At 36.4% G+C, this 23,313-nt stretch overlaps 1 protein-coding gene across 4 annotated transcripts in view; it reads right to left on the bottom strand.

Moving 5' to 3' along the window:
* Nucleotides 1-23,313, bottom strand: part of Ccdc88a (coiled-coil and HOOK domain protein 88A) — a 154,720-nt gene that overhangs the window by 34,374 nt on the left and 97,033 nt on the right. For all 4 annotated transcript variants that reach the window (XM_087583636.1, XM_087583637.1, XM_087583635.1 and 1 more), the window contains 5 exon segments: nt 22,220-22,404; nt 15,702-15,839; nt 13,138-14,208; nt 12,062-12,189; nt 10,697-10,838 (listed from right to left, as the gene is read on the bottom strand). In XM_087583636.1, the coding sequence (XP_087439762.1) occupies nt 10,697-10,838; nt 12,062-12,189; nt 13,138-14,208; nt 15,702-15,839; nt 22,220-22,404 (1,664 nt within the window).

The following is a 23,313-nucleotide window of genomic DNA, read 5'->3' as shown; positions in this document are numbered from 1 at the left end:
GGAGGGAGATGTTTGTCCGGAAACCGGGAAAGGGAATAACACTTGAAATGTATATAAGAAATACTCAAGTTAATAAAAAAAAAAAAAAAAAAAAAAAAAAGAAAATGGACCTCAGCAGCCTTTTTAAGGAATTTGAATAGCTTCTTGGGTTATATGCACATATAGAAACATTACACCAAATCCCATTCATACGAACAATTAATGCCTACTAATAAAAGACGATCAAGGATAAACTATCAAAGATAATAAAGAAGAAAATGACCCTCCATAAAGATGAACAGGACACTGATATATACTACTTAATATTGACAACTACTTTTAGAGCAACCGTGAATCTACTTAGAAATCCCTATATAAAGATCAAATGTTAAAATTAGCTTTAGACGACTCCTAAACTGAAGTTGGGCATCTTTAGGAATTTTACTTTCAAAGAATAATGTATTAACCTGTTGTAATTTATATCGTAATAAGTAATTCAAGGATATATCTTCTACAGAAAGATTTAGTTTTGAGTTGATTTTTTTTTTGCTTATTGTTTTGAGACAAGGTCGCATGTAGCCCCAGGCTACCCTTTAACTTCTTAGTCAAGAAAAACCTTTCCACAGATTGTTAAGTGCTACTCAATTACCATACTGGTCCTCAAAGTGACTTAATGCAGGTTGCAGTAATACCAGAAAAGACTGACTAGTGTACAGGCTTGAACTGTTAGTAATATTGAAAAAGTTATCATCTTCTAACATCAAGACTGCCAAATTTAACACCTCTCTGTAATTAAATTGTTTTAGATTTTTAAGATTAAAAAAATCTGTGTATGAATGTTTGCCTCGTGTGTACGTGTACCATGTGTATGCAGTGCTTGCTGAGGACAAAAGAGGGTACAGGATCCCTGGAACTGGAATTATGGACAGTTGTGAGTCATCATGTGGATGCTGGGAATTGAATCTAAGGTTTCTGAAAGAGCAGACAGGGTTAATTGCCAAGCCATTTCCTTAGCCCCTAAATATATATATATGTGTGTGTGTGTGTGTGTGTGTGTGTGTGTGTGTGGTGTGGTGTGTCCCTGTGCATTTCAGTATAGGTGCCTGCAAAGGCCAAAGGCTTCCAATCACTGGGGCTGAAGTTATAAGTGCACGGCTGTGATCCACCTTATGTGCGAACCAAACTCAGATCCTCTGGATGAACAGTATAAACTCTGAACCATGGAGCTGTTCGTTTCTCTTGCCTTCTGCAATTCAAATTCCTTATTTTATTTATCTTGACTTTCTAGTTTACTTTAGATATTTATAGTACATTTAAAAATTAACATTATAGTTTATATTAATGGTAGAAATAATTAAAATAGTTTGGATACAGAACTTAAGAAAGCCTTTAGTTCAGCAGTAAATTAGCATTACTATTAATGAGTTACAAAATGGTAAGAACAAAAGGCAAAAAAAAAAAAAAAAAAAGGCAAGATGGCAAGTTTGGCCAGTGCTCTAAAGGTGTTCTGAGATATTCCTATTTTTTCATACAGTCTTTTTCCTATACTCACAAAGGCTGTGGTTACATGCAATATTGAGAGCTGACATGAGAGAACGGTAGGTCTGGACCTTTAGCTTACATATCATTAATAAAAACCCTCATATTCTCACAAGAAATAAATAAAGTTTGAGTCAGAATAAATAGTCACGACAACAAAGTAATATAAAGTCAATTTAAAATTTAAAATCCATTAAGTTAAAGTTTAAGGCAATTTAAAACAGTATTGTTAATTACTGTAAATTCAAATTTTTAGTGATTATAAAAGATAATGTAGTCTTTTAGAACTGAAGTATAGTCTATAGTTACTAATGTACTGATTATAAGAATTTTTGATTTATTTTTAAAATATATGTATATGGTAAGTTTTATACATATGATCAGAGTATTTCTATCACTCTGGAAGGATCACTGCTTACGAGACATCATTGTATTGATATTTTTCACTAAAATTTAGTTCTGTATGCTCTAAAACTTCATACAAATTAAATTACACAGCATAATCTTTTTTATGTTACATTTTTCTGAGCATATTTTTAAGCTTTACTAGTATGCTAAATGAATCAGTAATTTTTCTCTTTTCTACTTTGTCCTATCTTTTAGTACAAAATTTCCTTATTCAATTACCAGATGAGGGCTATTTCTTTCTTTTTTTAAATATTTATTTATTTAAGATTTATTTATTTATTTATTTATTTATTTATTTATTTATTTATTTATATTACAGATGGTTGTGAGCCACCATGTGGTTGCTGGGATTTGAACTCAGGACCTCTGAAAGGGCAGTCAGTGCTCTTAACCACTGAGCCATCTCTCCAGCCCCTCTGGGCTATTTCTAATTTTTAATCATTTTTGTGTAATAATTTTATTTAAACTATATGTGTAAAGATGTTTGTGTACACATATGTACACATGCCTTTGGAGACCAGAAGTGTATCCTTTAACTGCCTTCTATTTAAAAACAACAGACATGGAGCTGGAGAAATGGCTCAGTAATTAAGAGCACCTTGCTGCTCTTTCAGAGGATTCAAGTTCATTTCCCATCACCCATGACGAGTCACTAACAACCAAAAGCCTGTAATTCCAGTTCAGGGGTTTCAATACCCTCTTCTGGTCTCCTCAGGCACTACTTAAGGCAACCCCCCTCCACTGACAACCACTCACAAACATACAGTTAAATTTAAAAAATCAGACGATGTGATCAAGTTGGTGTCATTCCAGTGATGTGTTTGGCATATACAAATCAATCACATAACGCAACACAGAAATACACCGAGACGCAACTCACTGAAGCCCCTCGTCAGATTCACAAAAGGTTTCCAATAAAGTTTAACATGTCAGGATCAAAGCCCTGAGGAAACCAGAATACAAAAGCATACACCAACACAACATATGCTATGTGCGACAAACCTGTAACCAACATTATACTCTTCAGGGAAAAGAGGCCCTGTCTCTTCTAAATCTAGAATGAAGTGAGACTGTCAGTTTTTCCACTGTTACACATCTAGACTCCATGTCTTACTATAACAGTAAAGCAAGGTAAAGCAAAAGAAAAGACAAACAGAAAAAGAAGTCAAACTATTTGTATTTTTGTTAATATGATCCTATCCGGAAAAGACCTCAGAGATTCCGTCAAAAAACGCTTAGACCTGATTGAAACTTTTATTGAAGTAGCCAGATATAAAATCATCACCCCAAATTGGATTTCCTGTATACTGATGGCAAACATACTGAGAAACTAGGAAAACATTAACATTTACAATAGCTCAAAGGTTAACATTTTAAAAATGGCTATATTATACCAAAAATTTTGTAATCAGCTAACTAGTTTACTTACTAATCTAATTTGAATGTTTGTGATTACACCGAATTAACAAATTCATTTGTGATCTTCTTGTTTATTTATTCTAGTACTGGGGACTGAATCTAGGCTCTGTGTATGCTGAACAAATGCTGAACTACTGAAATATATCCAAACCTGAAATCTGTATATTAACAATAAAACATTTCAGTTGATGATGTGGTATTCCTTTTCACTTACTAAGTAAAACACTCCTTTTCACTAATGCAGTTCTTTAATGTACTTTATGGTGTTTTACAGTATTATAAATTCCTTAAACACTCCAGTCAAAACAATCATGTCAGAAGTCAATAAAAATATCTACAGTTCACATTCTCCAACCTGTATTTCTGGGGCTAAAGAAATGGCTCTGTGGTTAAGAGCACATACTGCTCTTCCAGTACAATCAAGTGTGGCTTCCAGCCACATCTGGCAGTTAACAACCACCTTTAACTATAGCTCCAGGGGATGCAACGCTCTTCTGCCCTCCACAGGCACCTGCTTGTAGGTGGCATACACCACACATATATACATAAGAACAAAATTTAAAAAAAGAAATCATGACTTTCCCTTTATTCTCATACGTGAAGACCAACAATTCAATGTGCAAACAAACAAACAAACAAACAAAAAACCCAGAAAAACAGAGAGCAGTGTCTTTGCTTCTCTTATGTAAGTAAAAATTATTATTCTTTTACCATTAAGGATGATGCTCACTGTAGGTCACCTATAAACATTTTACTTAATAAAGTTCTTTTTATATATGAGATTCGTATGAAATCCTTTATAATTGTGAACAGGCCACTGAATAAATATTTGAATATGCAATATGCAAAGCTTAGAAAAGTACAGCTCCACTGGGATTCACATGTAAAGGAGTGAGCCAGTTTATAGCACTCATGCAAAGGGCTGAAGTTAAAGACAATGATGGATTTTGATATCGCTAATATTTAGACTGAAATCATACACACTAACCCATGGTCAAATGTGCTTATTTTCTGGCTGAGTAGGCTCATGAAGATATCATTGTTACTCATATTGTCTAACACAATACAAAACTCAGGACATAAAGGTAATTAATAACGATGTAGAACTCTCAACCAGTGTATGTTCCATGGCAAAATCTGTGACAAATGGAAGTAAAAATGCTGTAAGTGGTGAACAGGAAGTCTTCTCTTCCTGAAGAAGAACTCAAATTTGATTAGCTATTTCTGTAGTCTAGAGGCACAATAAAATTAGAATAGTGTATTATTATGCAATAATGCCTATGGAAAAAAGACAGATGATTGAAAGACTATATCTGGAATAGAAAAACTAAACACCTAATACAAAGCAGAACCACTGGATTTCTCTTCAGGTAGCAGTCCTTATAAACAGTGTGCACATTTTAGAAATTTTAAATTTATGTCTTTGAAGTTAAATGACTTAATGACTGCTATGAAGTGCCAAGTCTCAAAACTATGGAGGCTCTCATCTACTCCAGTGTGCATCTGACATTTTCCTTGAACCATAACCTGGTAAGAATATGAGACTCACAGGTCCACAGGAGGGACAAGCTCCAGTCATAGACAGCAAGACCAATGAACACAAGAGATAACCAGATGTCTAGAGGCAAACTCATGATCCTAAGCAAGAGAAACCAAAGCTACTTGGTTCCAGTTCTATTACAGCAAGTTCTGGATACTGCAACACACCAGAAAAGCAAGATTTTGATTTAAAACTACATCTCATGATGATGCTAGAGGACTTTAAGGAGGAAATAAATAACCCACTTAAAAAAATTCAGGAGAACACAGGTAAGTAAGTAGAAGCCCTTAAAGAAAAACACAAAAATCCCTTAAAAAATTACAGGAAAACACAACCAAACAGATGAAGGAAATGAATAAAAATGGAACTAGAAACAATAATGAAATCACAAGGGGAGACAACCCTGGAAATAGAAAAGGAGTCATAGACAAAAGCATCACCAACAGAATACAAGAGATTGGAGAGAGAATTATAGGGGCAGGAGACTCCATAGGAAACATTGACACGATAGTCAAAGAAAATGCAAAAAGCTCCTAACCCAAAACATCCAGGAAATCCAGGACACAATGAGAAGACCAAACCTAAGGATAATAGGTAAAGAAAAGAGTGAGGATTCCCAACTTAAAGGGCCAGTAAATAGCTTTGACAAAATTATAGAAGAAAACTTCTATAATATTAAATATATATAAAGAAAGAGTTGCCCACGAACGTACAAGAAGTCTAGAGAACTCCTAATAGATTGAACCAGAAAAGAAATTCCTTCTGTCACATAATAGTCAAAACATCAAATGCACAAAACAAAGAAAGAATATTAAAAGCAGCAAGGGGAAAAGGTCAAGTAACATATAAAGGCAAAACTATCAGAATCATTCCAGACTTCTCAACAGAGACTATAAAACCCAGAAGATCCTGGGCAGATGTCATAGACCCAAATAAAACAAATGCCAGCCCACGCTACTGTATCCAGCAAACTCTCAATTAACATAGATGAAGAAACCAAGATATACCACGACAAAACGAAATTTACACAATATCTTTCCACAAAGCCAGCACTACAAAGAATAGTAGAGGGAAAAATCCCAACACAAGGAGGGAAACTATACCCTAGAGAAAGCAAAATAACAATCTTCTTTCAACAAACCCTAAAAGAAGATAGCCACACAAACATAATTCCACCTCTTACAACAAAAATAACAGGAAACAACAATCATTATTCCTTAATATCTCTTAACATCAATGAACTCAATTCACCAATAAAAAGACGTAGATTAACAGACTGGATATATAAACAGGACCCAACATTTTGCTGCATACAGGAAACACACCTCAGTGACAACAACATACACTACCTCAGAGTAAAAGGCCAGAAAACAATTTTCCAAGCAAATGGTTCCAAGACACAAACTGAAGTAGCCATTTTAATATCAGATAAAGTCAACTTTCAACGAAAAGTTATCAAAAAGGATAAGGAAGAACACCTTATACTCATCAAAGGAAAATTTACCACGATGAACTCTCAATTCTGACTATCTATGCTCCAAATGCAAGGGCACAAAGATTATCAAAAGAAACTTTACTATAGCTCAAATCACATATTGCACCACAAACAATAATAGTGGGAGACTTCAACACCCCACTCTCATCAATGGACAGATCATGAAAACAGAAAGTAAACAGAGATACAGTAAAACTAACAGAAGTTATAAACCAAATGGATACCTAACGAACACTTCATCCTAAAACAAAAGAATATACTTTCTTCTCAGCACCTCATGGTATCTTATCCAAAATTATAATCCATCACAAAACAGGCCTCAACATATACAGGAAGATAGAAATAATCCCATGCATGCTATCAGTTCTTCATGGACTAAGGGTGGTCTTGAATAACAACGAAAACATCAGAAAGCCAACATACACATGGAAGTTGAACAATGCTCTACTCAATGATAACTTAGTTAAGAAAGAAATTAAAGAAATTAAAGTCTCTTTAGAATTTAATGAAAATGAAGGCAAAACATACTCAAACTTATGGTTTACAATGAAAGCAGTGCTAAAAAGAAAACACATAGCTCTCAGTGCCTCCAAAAAGAAATTGGAAAGAGAATATACTAACAGCTTGACAGCACACCTGAAAGATCTAGAACAAAAAGAAGCAAATCAATGCAGAGGAATAGATAGCAGGAAATCAAACTCAGAGTTGAACTCAGCCAAGTAGAAACAAAAAGAACTATACAAAGAATCAAAACCAGGAGCTGGTTCTTTGAGAAAAATCAACAAGATAGATAAACCCTTAGCTAGACTAACCACAAGGCACAGAGACAGTATCCAAATTAACAAAATCAGAAATGAAAAGGGAGACATAGCAGAAACTGAGGAAATTCAAAGAATTATTAGATCCTAAACTCAACAAAACTGGAAAATCTGGAGGAAATGGAAAATTTTCTAAACAGATATCAGATACCAAAGTTAAATCAGGATCAAATAAACCATCTAAACAGTTCCCCAAATCCCTAAATAAATGGAAGCAGTCATTAAAAGTCTCCCAACCCAAAAAAGCCCAGGATCAGAGGGCTTTAATGCAGAATTCTAGCCAATCTTCAAAGAAGAACTGATAACAATATTCTTCCACCAAACAGAAACAGAAGGAAAACACACAATTTGTTCTATGAAGCCACAGTCATGCTTATACCAAAATCACACAAAGATTCTAAAAGGAAAGGTATTTCCCTCAGGAATACCAATACAAAAATATTCAATAAAATTCTTGCAAACTGAATCCAAGACACATCAAAATGATCATCCATCATGATCAAGTAGGCATCATCCCAGGCATGAAGGGATGGTTCAGTATATGAAAATCTGTCAATGTAATTCACTATATAAACAAACTCAAAGAAAAACACCACATGATCATCTCATTAGATGTCGAATCATTTGACAAGATTCAACACCTCTTCATGATAAAAGTCTTGGAAAGATCAGGAATTCAAGGCCTATACCTAAACATAGTAAAAGCAATATACAGCAATCCAGTAGCTAACTTCAAATAAATGGAGAGAAACTTGAAGCAATCCCACTAAAATCAGGGACCAGACAAGGCTGCCCACTCTCTCCCTACTTATTCAATATAGTTCTTGAAGTTCTAGCCAGAGCAATCAGACTGCGAAAGGAGGTCAAAGGGATACAAATTGGAAGGGAAGAAATCAAAATATCACTATTTGCAGATGATATGATAGTGTACTTAAGTGACCCCAAAAATTCAACCAGAGAACTACTAAACCTGATAAACAACTTCAGCAAAGTGTCTGGAAATAAAATTAACTCAAACAACTCCTGTACTCAAAAGATAAACAGGCTGAGAATGACATTAGGGAAATGACACCCTTCACAACAGTACCAAATAATATAAAATACCTTGGGGTGACTTTAACAAAGTAAGTGAAAGATCTGTATGACAAGAACTTCAAGTCTCTAAAGAAAGAAATTGAAGAAGAGCTCAGAAGTTGGAAAGATCTCCCATGCTCATGGATGGGCAGGATTAATATAGTAAAAATGGTCATCTTGCTGAAAGCAATCTACAGATTCAGTGCAATCCCCCTTCAAAATTCCAACTCAATTCTTCATAGAGCTAGAAAGAGGAATTTGCAAATTCATTTAGAATAACCAAAAACCCAGGACAGGGAAAACTATCCTCAACAATAAAAGAATTTCTGGGGGAATCACCATCCCTGCCCTCAAGTAGTATTACAGAGCAATAGTGATAAAAACTGTATGATATTGGTACAGAGACAGGCAGGTAGATCAATGGAATAGAATTGAAGACCCAGAAATGAACCCACACACCTATGGTTATTTGATCTTTAACAAAGGAGTTAAAACCATCCAATGGAAAAAGGACAGCATTTTCAACAAATGGTTCTGGTTTAACTGGAGGTCAACATGTAGAAGAATGCAAATTGAACCACTCTTTTCTCCTCATACAATGCTCAAGTCCAAGTGGATCAAAGACTGTCAACATAAAACTAGATACACTGAAACTAATAGAAGAGAAAGTGGGGAAGAGTCTTGATCAGCTAGGCACAGGGTATAATTTCTTGAACAGAATACCAATGGTTTATGCTTTAAGATCATGAATTAACAAATAGGACCTCTCATAAAACTGCAAAGCTCTGTAAGGCAAAGAATATTGTCCTTAGGATAAAAGGGCAACCAACAGATTGGAAAAAGATCTTTACCAATGCTACATCCAATAGAGGGTTAATATCCAATATAGACAAAGAACTCAAGTTAGACTCCAGGGATCCCAATAATCCTATTAACAATTAGGGTACAGAGCTACTGTTGAGTATTAAATGGCTTTAGAAGCATGTAAAGAAATGTTCAACATCCTTAGTCATCAGGGAAATGCAAATTAAAACAACCCTGAGATTTCACCTCACACCAGTGCGATTGGCTAAGATCAAAAACTCAGATGACAGCAGATGCTGGCGAGGATGTGGAGAAAGAGGAACACTCCTCCATTGTTGGTGGGATTGCAGACTGGGACAACCACTCTGGAAATCAGTCTGGGGGTTCCTCAGAAAATTGGACATAGTATTACCTGATGTCCCAGCCATATACCACTCCTGGGCATGAACCTAAAACAAGTTTCAACGTATAACAAGGACACATGCTACACTATGTTCATAGTAGCCTTAAAGATCCCAGATGTCCCTCAACAGAGGAATGGATACAGCAAATGTGGTACATTTACACAATGGAGTACTACTTAGGTATTAAAAATGGTAAGTACATGAAATTTTTGGGCAAATGGACGGAACTAGCAAATATCATCCTGAGTGAGGTAGCCCAGTCACAAAAGAACACACTTGATATACATGCACTGATAAGTAGATAATAGCCCAAACGCCCGGAATACCCAGGATACAATTCACAGATCCTGTGAAGCTCAAGAAGAAGGAAGTACAAAGTGTGGATGCTTCATTCCCTCTTAGAAGGGGGAACAAAACACTCCTGGGAGGAAATACAGGGAGACAGAGTGGAACAGGGACTGAAGGAAAGGCTGTCCAGAGACTGCCCCACTCGGGAATCCATCCCACATGCAGCCACCAAACCCAGACACTATTGCAGATGCTAAGCAGTGCTTGCTGACAGGAGCCTGATATAGCTGTCTCCAGAGAGGCTCTGCCAGAGCATGACCAATACAGATGAAGATCCTTGCAGTTAACCATTGGGCTGAGCACAGCGACCCCAACTGAGGAGTTAAAAGGACTGAAGGAACTGATGGTTTTTGCAACACTATAGGAAGAATATCAATATCAACCAACCAGACAACGGCCCTCCCCCTCCCCCAGCTCGCAGGGACTAAACTGCCAACCAAAGAGCACACATGGAGGGACCCATGGCTCCAGCTGCATATGTAGCATAGAATGGTATTGTCTGATAGGAGGAGAAGCCCTTGGTCCTGTGAAGGCTGGTTTCCACAGTGTAGGGGAATGCCAGGGTGTTGAGGTAGGAGTAGGAGCATCTTCAGACAAAAAGGAACAGGGGGAGAGGGGACATGGCAGTAGGGGAAGGGGATAATATCTAAAATGTAAATATATTAAATATGCAATTAAAAATATCCAATAAAAAAGAGGAACCTGAAAACAATTGAGAAAATTGTAGCACTTCCCTATGACAAACATCTGTTTAAGTATACTACCAAATACATGAAATAGAATAAAATACTAATATAAATTCATGTGAGTTTTTATTTTCTCTCTTTTTTGGTCCAAGTACTTATAAAACTACTAAGATAAAACTTACTGTTTTAAGTTCATGGCGCAATTGCTGATTGTAATTTGTAGACTCTTCTAACCGAGCTTCTAAAGCAGCGATTTTTTCTTCTTTTATTTCAAGAGACTTCTTAAGAGTGGATTCTAATTTTGATTCCAAAAGTTTGTACCTACTATTCAAGCATAAGAATAATATAGTTTGTCACTAGGTGTCAAAACATTTGGAGACAAATTTATTTATACATTCATGTATTAATAAATATACTGGCTACGTATTAATTAAGGTTTGGGAAAACGTAGTAAGCCTTAAAAAGGGTCCATCTAAACTGGGCTCATGAACCTTAATGAAACTGTTACTTACTTTGGTTACATGCTTTGCCAACAATATGAAATAATGTTTCATAAATATAGGTAATCTGAATAAAAAATAACACGTATTTGGCACCCATATTAAGATAGTCAATTAAATTAGCAATTAACATTCTGATTAAATCAAATACAAAATTTTCCTTAGAAAATTAATTTAATAATAGTTGTCTGACTTATTTTTAAATTTAAATATTTTTAAGATGGATTTACTTTATAGTATGTATGTTTTGCCTGAATATAAATATGTCTATAGACATATCCATGCCTGGTGCCACAGAGGTCAGAAAAGTGTTAGACCCATTCAACTAGAGTAACATATGGTTGCTGGAAGAGAATCCCCCTGTTCTCTGCAGACAAGTGTTACAGGGTTTCTCAGTGTAGCCTTGACTGTCCTGGAACTCACTATATAGACAAGGCTGGCCTTAGACTCAGAAATCTGCCTGTCTCTGAGTGCTGGGATTAAAGGTGTACACCACCACTACCCAGCTTTGGTTTCTGTTCGTTTTTTTTTTCTTTTTTCAAATATTCGTATAGAAAAAGTTCAATTACATTTGTTTGTGTATATATGTGTGTGAATGTGTACACATGGCGTGCACATGTGTAGGAGCATGTGTGCCACAGTATGTGTATGGAGGTCAGAAGAAAACTTGCAAAATTTGGTTTCTCTTACCATGTATGTTCTGAGAATCAAGCTTAGGTTATAAGGCTTGGCCTCAGCTTTTGCCTACTGAGCCATCTGACTGACCCATAAAACAGTGTTCTTAAGAGTAGATCTTTAGTCTATCTGAAATACCTAGCTCTGTAGATGTTTCTTAAAAATCACATTAATCCTAATTAAAAGACTATGATTAAAATTTAAAAGAAATTTAAAAGAAATCTGTATCAACCATTAATAAAGTTAAATAGGATTTTTTATATGATTTGTCAAATCTTTACTTTCCACATCATTTTCATACATTAATTGCATTTCAATATATTTTCCTCTTTCAGTCCACATCTTACAGAACTTTCTCCACATACCACTCACCTGTCATCAGTGCTCTGCTCATCCTGTAGGAGCCGCTCTTTATTTAAACCTATCTTCTCAAGCTCATGAGTTAATTTCTCCAGATCATTGTTCATTTGTTGCGTCTTCAATTTTTCACTGACTAAATCCTTATTTTAAAAACAATGAAAGAATATACAACTCATTCAAGTATCGGGAAAAGAATGTCAGTCAAGATTCTAATTACTATAGCCCAAGAAGACATAATTTGAACCAGATAAGAAATGTGACAGATTCTTCCTTTTGTTCCAAAAGGTAGTGAAGCAGTAGATTACAAACTGAAATCATTTCTTAAAAATCTTTTCTTGCTCAAAATTTTTGAAAAAAAGTTTTAATAGAAATAAACTCTTTTTTAATACTTCTAAAGTGTGTTAGTACTTCTTTATAATGCTAATGTTACAAAAGAATTTCTTTTTTTTTTTTTTTTTTTTAAAAATATTTATTTTATTTATTATATATGAGTACACTCTAGCTGTCTTCAGATACACCAGAAGAGGGCATCAGATCTCTTTACAGATGGTTGTGAGCCACCATGTGGTTGCTGGGAATTGAACTCATGACCTCTGGAAGAGCAGTCGGGTGCTCTTAACCGCTGAGCCATCTCTCCAGCCCACAAAAGAATTTCTAAGAGAAACTCTTTCCTGGTAAACACACAACATGGGTTTGAAAACCATGAGGGAACCTCCAACACACTCATGGACTTTAATGAAGCACTCACGTGTTGAAAAAAAAAAAAAGGAAGCAATTATCTAATGTATGAACCCATCACATATTACAGGGGATATCCCAATTAGATCTTTTAAATGAAAGAGTTCTAAATAGTTCAATGCTGAAATTTAAGTTGAACCCGATTTTCATTCTCCGGCTTCTCAAACATCACAGAGCTTTGGAATTTGAAAGATCTGAGATTAAATGCAGAGATTCAATTCTAGTTGTTTCTAGTTCTAGTTCCAAAATTGTACTCAACTATAGAAATATAGCACGAGTTACTGAGGTTCAATAAAATGTGGGCTACAAATATAAACATGTTTGCCTTAAGCTTAGGTAACTATATTTACCTCACGTAATGTAACCAAGGTTTTAATATCAATAGTTGCTCTTTTCACAAGCTCTTTATTTTCCTTTTCTAGTTCTTTTAGACGAACACAGGACTCTTTATATACACTAATTTCTTTGAATAAAGTTTTGTTTTCTTTTTCCAAATTCCCAATTTTCACATTATTTTCTTCTAAGGTGGTGTCTTTTATTTCTGCTTGTTGTCGGAGTCGTTTGTTTTCCTTCTCTAACTGTTTCTTGTCCTTTTCAAGTTGAGATGTCTCTTGCTCTAATGACTTATTTTCTTTTTCTAGTTGTTCCAGTCTTTTGCTAGAGATTTTCAGTTCTTCTAGGTTTTTTTGTAATGTTTGATTTTCCATCTCTAAGTCTTGTAGCTCACTCTCTAATTGTTGGATTTTTTTATTGCTATTTTCTAGAGCTTTTTGTAGTCTTTGATTTTCTGTGTCTAGTCCCTGGTAGCTAACTTCTAAGCGTTCTGTCTTCTTGAAAGAGGCTTTCATGAGCTCCAAGCCCTTCTTGAGCTGCTCCTTCTCACTCTCCAGCTCCTTGTTCTCCAGTTGGAGCTGGGCCATCTTCATGCTTGCACACTTCAAAGACTCCACGCTCCTTCGCAGCTCTAAGTTTTCTTCGTCAAGTTGGGAATTCTCTTTTTCTAGAGATTCCAACTGAAAAGTAAGGTTTTTAAAGCTATCCAAAGTTTTTTTAAATTTCCTATTTTCTCTTTCTAGCTCTGAATTTTCCTGTTCTAATGTCTCAAGTTTTTCGCATGTAATCTTTAAATTAGTTATCTTTTTCTGCAACAATTCATTCTCCTTTCCAAGACGATTCAACTCGTTTTCAAGTTCTTCTGCTCGCTCTCCTTTCTCTTTATAAAGCTCTAATTCCTTTTTCATTTGTCTTTTTTCAAATTCAATCTTGCTTAGTTTTCCACTTGTTTCTTTGATAGATTCATGGAGAATTTTATTTTCTTTTTCAATATCCTTCACTCTCGCCTCAGCACTAATCTGGGAACGCTGCCGTAAGGAAGACACTGTTTGATTGAGATGTTCATTTTCCTGCTCCAATATTTTAATCTAATTGGAAAAAATGTAAAATTACAATGAATAAATATAGTCTTTAAACTTAGAAAAACTAACAAGAAAATAACATGGATACTAGAATGTATGGCTTATTGCTTTAATGTGACAAATATTTACTGAAAGACCACTTAGAATATGTACTGTCAGGTCACTCAAGTACATGTGAAGGAATGGCTACTTTTACAATTTAAATGATCTTCAGCTTGTTCAGAATTAACAAACTTCCAATGTCCTTAAAGACATTAAGGCATACATTTTCATTAAGTAATTTTTATGTGGCCTACACAAGGTGGATAGATAGTGAGTGCTTTTGTATAGGCTTCATCATTTCCAAGCAGAGTTTCAATAGGGTAACATAGAAACAAAATGACCTCGTACATCCAAAAACAAATTTATCCAATTATAGCGTAACTTGATATGAGTTTCAAACTTGTAAGTGTTCAACATGTTTGCTGCCATCACATGGCTCCCCTGTTACTGGGGTGGCAGTACCATGTACTTTCTCCAACTTCTCTTTAAAACTGCAGGGCTAGTCTACAGATATCTGATATGTGTAGGAACTGAAGAACATTTATAATGAATTATTATTAAGCCAACTGGCAATTTAAAAATTTCTAAGCTTCTCTTCAAATTTTCTAAGTATGCAGTACTGAATATGTAAAATAATAGTACAATTCCTCCCTGTTCAGATAGAATTCATTTCAAAAATCCTCCATGGATACTTAGGACAGCAAACAGTTCTCAATCTACAGTACTGTTTTGTTTCCACACACAGTGATGACGACAGTTTAGTATTAAGCACAGTAAGGGTATCATATAACTTGGTGTATAAACTTTTCATCTTAAGGAAGCACTCAATAGTTTCTCTGACATATATGAATTGCAATTTAGGGCCATTATTAAGTAAAATAAGGGTAACTTGAATGAAACCACTGTGGCACAAGAGTAATTAGTAGTAATTGGCAGGTAGTGGATACACGAGGAACTGACAAGATTTTATGACACCACTCAGAATGACAGATAATGTAGAATTTACACACTGACTTTTGGAAACAGCTGCAAACATTAAATGACTGGCCATTTTTGGACTGTGACACACTGGGGGTGACAGTGAGGCAAACTTATGTGTAATGGGGAGCTATTGTAGTTAGTTTGAAATCTATAATGTTGTATTGGATGTCCTTGTAATGACATATAAACATTCACTTTAAAACAATTGCTAGGGCTGGGGAGATGGCTCAGTGGTTAAGAGCACTGACTGCTCTTCCAGAGGTCTTGAGTTCAAATCCTAGCAACCACATGGTGGCTTGCAACCTTCTGTAACGAGATCTGATGCCCTCCTCTGGTGTGTCTGAATATATTTATATATAATACATATATATAATATATAATAAATAAATACTTATAATAAATATATTGACTTATATATAATAAATAAATTAAAAAAAGAAATCAATAAAACAACTGCTGAAGTAAAATATACCAACCTGCCTCTCTGAATTTTCTCTGAGTGTTTCAATTGTTTTTTCAAGTTGAGCTTTCTCTTTCATTAGATCTTTGCTTAAATTTTGACAATTCTGAAGACTTTGCTTTTCTTGAATAATTTCATTTTCAAGAATTTCAACCTACAGAAAATTAAATCACAAAGCCAACATATTGAAAATGTAAGAGACAAAATGTATCAAATCAAAAGATGAAATCATTTCAATATCCAAATGGTAGAAATTAAGAATCTCATATAAAATTTCATAGAATTCTATGATTGTATAAAATTTTCATACATAACTCTCTCTTCTCTCTGTTAAGACAGGTTTCTATCTTGACAGACATAGGCAATATATAAGCAGGATAAGTGCTTATGATGTGCAAATCTCACCAGAAAATTCTTGACTACAGTAGATTTATAATATACAATTTTATTACACTAGACAATGTTGGTAACAAAGGAGGAAGAAATTATAAAAGATCAGGTAGGCAAAATCGAGATGTGGTGACAGAAGTTTAATCAATTAGTAACAGGGGACTTGGTGAAAATAAAAAGGGGAAGGAAGAAGAAAGAGCAATCCTGGAGAAATAACTGCAGCCAAACCTACATCCCATGCACACGGTAACCTACAGTCCACGTATATGGTGCTGTACTCAGGAGAGAAACACACAGTTTGAGGCAAAAGACAGCGGTGTCTGTCTTACCTTCTCACAACATTTTAACTTTCCATATTGATTTATTTATGCAGTAGTGAGTCCTAAACCCATCCTTTCAGTCTGCGGGTTAGAACAGGGAACTAGTAGAAGTCATAAGTACATCACTGCCCTTGGGGGAAGCTGGGATCCCTGCTTTTTCCACTCCTTTTCTTCCCAGCTGTCATAAAGTGAATGAACAGCTTTTCTTCCCTACATGCTCCTGGATGTAGTTTTGTTTTCTTTTTTAACCTACTGGTAACTAAATAGTTTGTTTTTACCTATTACATATGGAAATATATAGCGACAGTTTAGTGTTACCTAACAATTTGCTGGGTTTGAGAATCTGTTAAGAAGAGGCTTCTGCACCTAAAGAAATGTTGAACATCTTTGGTCATAAGGGAAATGCAAATCAAAACAACAACGAGATTCCACCTCACACCAGTGAGAATGGCTAAGATCAAAAACTCAGGTGACAGCAAATGCTGGCGAGGATGTGGAGAAAGAAGAACACTCCTCCATTGTTGGTGGGATTGCAGACTGGTACAACCATTCTGGAAATCAGTCTGGAGGTTCCTCAGAAAATTGGACATTGAACTGCCTGAGGATCCAGCTATACCTCTCTTGGGCATATACCCAAAAGATGCCCCAACATATAAAAAAGACACATGCTCCACTATGTTCATAGCAGCCTTATTTATAATAGCCAGAAGCTGGAAAGAATCCATATGCCCTTCAACAGAGGAATGGATACAGAAAATGTGGTACATCTACACAATGGAATATTACTTAGCTATCAAAAACAATGACTTTATGAAATTCATAGACAAATGGTTGGAACTGGATAATATTATCCTGAGTGAGGTAACCCAATCACTGTAAAACATCCACACTATGCACTCATTGATAAGTTTATATTAGCCCAAATGCTTGAATTACCCTAGATGCATAGAACACATGAAACTCAAGACGGATGATCAAAATGTGATTGCTTCACTCCTTCTTTAAAAGGGGAACAAGAATACCCTTGGCAGGGAATAGAGAGGCAAAGATTAAAACAGAGGCAGAAGGAACACCCATTCAGAGCCTGCCCCACATGTGGCCTATACATATACAGCCATCCAATTAGACAAGATGGATGAAGCAAAGAAGTGCAGGCCGACAGGAGCCGGATGTAGATTTCTCCTGAGAGACACAGCTAGAATACAGCAAACACAGAGGCGTATGCCAGCAGTGAACTGAGAACCACCACTGAACTGAGAACGGGACCCCCGTTGAAGGAATCAGAGAAAGGACTGGAAGAGCTTGAAGGGGCTCGAGACCCCATATGTACAACATGCCAAGCAACCAGAGCTTCCAGGGACTAAGCCACTACCTAAAGACTATACATGGACTGACCCTGGACTCTGACCTTATAGGTAGCAATGGATAGCCTAGTAAGAGCATCAGTGGAAGGGGAAGCCCTTGGTCCTGCCAAGGCTGAACACCTAGTGAATGTGATTGTTGGGGAGAGGGCGGTATTGGGGGGAGGATGGGGAGGGGAATGCCCATTTAGAAGGGGATGGGGAGGGGTTAGGGGGATGTTGGTTGGGAAACCGGGAAAGGGAATAACAATCGAAATGTAAATAAGAAATACTCAAGTTAATAAAGATAAAAAAAAGTTACATGACACAAAATAAACATACAAAAAAAAAAGAGTGGGGTGTTGAAATCTCCTACTATTATCGTGTGAGATTCCATTGTGTAGGTGTACCACATTTTCTGTATCCATTCCTCTGTTGAAGGGCATATGGATTCTTTCCAGCTTCTGGCTATTATAAATAAGGCTGCTATGAACATAGTGGAGCACGTGTCTTTTTTATATGTTGGGGCATCTTTTGGGTATATGCCCAAGAGAGGTATAGCTGGATCCTCAGGCAGTTCAATGTCCAATTTTCTGAGGAACCTCCAGACTGATTTCCAGAATGGTTGTACCAGTCTGCAATCCCATGGAGGAGTGTTCCTCCTTCTCCACATCCTCGCCAGCATTTGCTGTCACCTGAGTTTTTGATCTTAGCCATTCTCACTGGTGTTGAGGTGGAATCTCAGTCAACACCCCACTCTCATCACTGGACAGATCATGGAAACAGAAATTAAAGAGACGTAGAGAAGCTAACAGAAGTTGTGAGCCAAATGGATTTAACAGATATTTATAGAACATTCCATCCTAAAACAAAAGGATATACCTTCTTCTCAGCACTTCATGAAAGCTTGTCCAAAATTGACCATATATTCAGTCACAAAACAGGCCTCAACAGGTACAGGAAGATAGAAATAATCCCATGCGTCCTATCAGATCACCACACACTAAGACTGACAACAATAATGACAGAAAGCCCACATATACATGGACGTTGAACAATGCTCTACTCAATGACAACTTGGTCAAGGAAGAAATAAAGAAGGAAATTAAAGACTTCTTAGAATTTAACGGAAATGAAGATACAATGTTCCCAAACTTATGGGACATAATGAAAGCCACTAGTACTAAGAGGAAAACTTATAGCTCTGATTGCCTGCAAAAAGAAACAGTAGAGAGCATATGTCAGCAGCTTGACAGCACACATAAAAGCTACAGAACAAAAAGAAATAAATAAACCCAAGAGGAGTAGAAGGCAGGAAATAAACTCAGAGCTGAAATCAACCAACTAGAAATGAAAAGGACTATACAAAGAATCAAAAAAGCCAGGAGCTGGTTCTTTGAGAAAATCAACAAGATAGATAAACCCTTAGACAGATTAACCAGATATCACAGAGAGTGTATCCAAATTAACAAAATCAGAAATGAAAAGGGAGACATAACAACAGAATCTAAAGAAATTAAAAAAATCATCAGATCCTACTACAAAAGCCTATATTCAACAAAACTGGAAAATGTGGAAGAAATGGACAATTTTCCAGACGGATACCAGGTACCAAAGTTAAATCAGGAACAAATAAACCATCTGAACAACCGCGTAACTCCTAAGAAATAGAAGCAGTCATTAAAAGTCTCTCAACCAAAAAGAGCCCAGGTCCAGACGGGTTTAGTGCAGAATTCTATCAGACCTTCATAGAAGACCTCATACCAATATTATCCAAACTATTCCACAAAATTCAAACAGATGGAGCCCTACCGAATACCTTCTATGAAGCCACAATTACTTTTATACCGAAACCACACAAAGACCCAAAAAGGAAGGGAACTTCAGACCAATTTCCCTTATGAATATTGACACAAAAATACTCAATAAAATTCTTGCAAACCAAATCCAAGAACACATCAAGACGATCACTCACCATGATCAAGTAGGCTTCATCCCAGGGATGCAGGGATGGTTTAATATACGAAAATCTATCAATGTGATCCATTATATAAACAAACTCAAAGAGAAGAACCACATGGTCATTTCCTTAGATGCTGAGAAAGAATTTGACAAATTTCAATACCCCCTTCATGATAAAAGTCCGGGAAAGATCGGGAATTCAAGGCCCATATCTAAACATAGTAAAAACAATATACAGCAAACCAGTAGCCAACATTAAACTAAATAGAGAGAAACTTGAAGCAATCCCACTAAACTCAGGGACTAGACAAGGCTGCCCACTCTCTCCCTACTTATTCAATACAGTACTCTAAGTCCTAGACAGAGCAATCAGACAGCAAAAGAGCGTCAAAGGGATACAAATTGGAAGGGAAGAAATCAAAATAACACTATTTGCAGATGATATGATAGTGTACTTAAGCGACTTACGTTCCACCAGAGAACTACTTAACATGATAAACAACTTCAGCAAAGTGTCTGGAAATAAAATTAACTCAAACAAATTAGTAGCCTTCCTCTACTCAAAGGATAAACAGGTGAGAATGAAATTAGGGAAATGACACCCTTCACAATAGTACCAAATAATATAAAATACTTCCGAATGACTTTAACAAAGTAAGTGAAAGTTCTGTATGACAAGAACTTCAAGTCTCTGATGAAAGAAATTGAGGAAAATCTCAGAAGATGGAAAGATCTTCCATGCTCATGGATTGGCAGGATTAATATTGTAAAGATGGCTATCTTACCAAAAGCTATCTACAGATTCAGTGCAGTCCCCATCAAAATTCCAACTCACTTCTTCATAGAGTTAAGAAGAGCAATTTCCAAGTTCATTTGAAACAACAAAATACCCAGGATAGTGAAAACTTTACTCAACTATAAAAGAACTTCTGGGGGAATCACCATCCCTGACTTCAATCAGTATTACAGAGCAATATTGATAAAAACTGTATGGTATTGGTACTGAGACAGGCAGACAGATTAATGGAACAGAACTGAAGACCCAGAGATGAACCCACACACCTATAGTCACTTGATCTTTGACAAAGGAGCTAAAACCATCCAATGGAAGAAAGACAGCATTTTCTACAAATGGTTTTGGTTTAACTGGAGGTCAGCATGTAGAAGAATGCAAATTGATCCATTCTTCTCACCACGTACAAAGCTTAAGTCCAAGTGGATCAAGGACCTCCACATCAAACCAGATACACTCAAACTAATAGAAGAAAAAGTGGAGAAGAGTCTTGAATACATGGGCACTGGGGAACATTTCCTGAACAAAACACCAATGGCTCATGCTCTAAGATCAAGAATCGACAAATGGGACCTCATAAAACTGCGAAGCCTTTGTAAAGCAAGACACTGTCATTAGGACAAAACGGCAACCAACAGATTGGGAAAAGATTGTTACCAATCCTATATCTGATAGAGGGCTAATATCCAAAATATACAAAGATCTCAAGAAGTTAAACTCCAGAGGAGTGGATTAAAAAAATGTGGTACATGTACACAACGGAGTACTACTCAGCTATCAAAAACAATGACTTCATGAAATTCCTAGGCAAATGGAATGAACTAGAAAATATCATCCTGAGTGAAGTAATTCAATCTCAGAAAAACACACTTGGTATGCACTCACTGATAAGTGGATATTAGCCAAAAAGCTTGAATTACCCAAGATGCAATCCACAGACCACGGGAAGCTCAAGAAGAATGACCAAAATGTGGATGCTCCCACTCCTTCTTAAAAGGGGGAAAAATATCCAGAGGAAAGGATATTGAAGCAAAGTTTAGAGCACTGACTCAAGGAATGGCCATTCAGAGCCTGACCCACATGTAGCCCATATATATATACAGTCATCAAACTAGATAAGATTGATGAAGCTAGAAAATGCATGTGGAAAGGGACCGGATATAGATCTCTCCTGAGAGACACATCCAGAGCATGTCCAATACAGAGGTCAATGCTATCAGCAAACCACCGAACTGAGAATAGGACCCCCTTGGGGGGAATTAGAGGAAGGATTGAAAGAGTTGAAGGAGCTTGCAACCCCATAAAAACAACAATGTCAACCAACCAGAGCTTCCAGGAACTTAACCACTACCCAAAGACATGGACTGACCCAGGGCTCCAACTGCATATGTAGCAGATAATAGCCTTGTTGGGGCATCAGGGGAAGGGGAAGTCCTTGGTCCTGCCAAGGTTGGACCCCCAGTGCAGGGGAATGTGGTGGGGGAGGTAAGGGTGGGTGGGTGGGGGAAACAACCTTATGGGGGAGGGGGAGGGGGAATGGATGTGGGCTTATGAACAGGAAACCGGGAAGGGGAATAACCTTTGAGATGCAAGTAAAGAAATATATCTAATAAAAAAATTTTTAAAATGTAAAAAATGAGTGTAACCAATATTAAGTATACATTACAAATGAAAAATACAAGTTATTGATATGAATTAACATTATCATAAAGATTAAATTTTAGTTTACCTTTTTACTCAGTCTCTGGTTTTCCTTTTCAACTTTGAGGATTTTGGAAGTGCTGCCTTCTGCAGAGTCCATAGTACTCCGTAGCTCTTCTACAGTTTTCGTCAAACTCTGGTTTTCCATTTCCAACTTCAATAACTTACTTGATGTTAATTCATTTACCTCATGGCCCAAGGACTTCTGTGGTGCTGTAATATTGAAAAATATCACTAATAAAACTATTAAAAATATTGACTCCTTATGTACTCTGACACCTGATCTTTAACTTCATAAAATTTTAAGTTATCTAAGATAAATACTATTAAAAAACTAATGAACAAAGTTAAGTCTTGAGCTTCTAACATACAACACTTATACTTAAGAGACTATAGAGTTCTAGTTCCATGGGAAATTACTTGGTAATTGTCATGTTGATGATGTTGGGTCAATTGATAAATTACAAGTATTGCCTTGCAATGTTACAAGATCCCTTTAACTTATGAAATAACAAGCATTATCTTAAAATTTTCAAGCAACTTCAAATATTAAAAGCTAGCCAGAGAAGAATCCTTATATATTGTTTGAAGACCATGTACACTATTCATACATTAATGCTCAACTTAGTAGCAAAGATCAATGTCTGGTCTATTTTGTCATGAGAAAGCACCTTTAACAACATAACACTTTTTCTTTTTCAGCATTTTTACTGATTCTTTGGAAATTTCACATCATACAAAACTGTCATATGCACTTCCCAGTTCTGCCCTGTCCTCCCCTCAATCCTCGCCACCCACTCGGCAAACAAACAAACACCAAAAGTCAAATTTGTGTTACCTATACATTCACTGGGGAGTGATCAAACTCTGTGACCTGCCCAGAAGCTCCCTCCCAGACCCCTGCTGGAAGGCATCTACCAAGGAGGGGACACATCAGCATACTATCACACTTAACAGTTCTCTCCAAGGTCTCCAAGGACAAGAAGTCTTGGCTCTTCCTATTTTGGGGGATGGGAGAGGATGGGCAAGGTTGGGGTAGAGGTAGGGGTTGTCACTGAAAACTTCCATTGTCCCTCTTTCTCAAATGTGCATCTGTAGTCATATCACTGCAAAAGCATGTCC

Source organism: Rattus norvegicus, chromosome 14 (genome assembly GCF_021556685.1).
Source record: "Rattus norvegicus strain SHRSP/BbbUtx chromosome 14, alternate assembly SHRSP_T2T, whole genome shotgun sequence".
NCBI lineage: Eukaryota > Metazoa > Chordata > Mammalia > Rodentia > Muridae > Rattus > Rattus norvegicus.
Note: the sequence above shows the minus strand (reverse complement) of the source record. Positions and strands in the feature narration are given on the sequence as shown.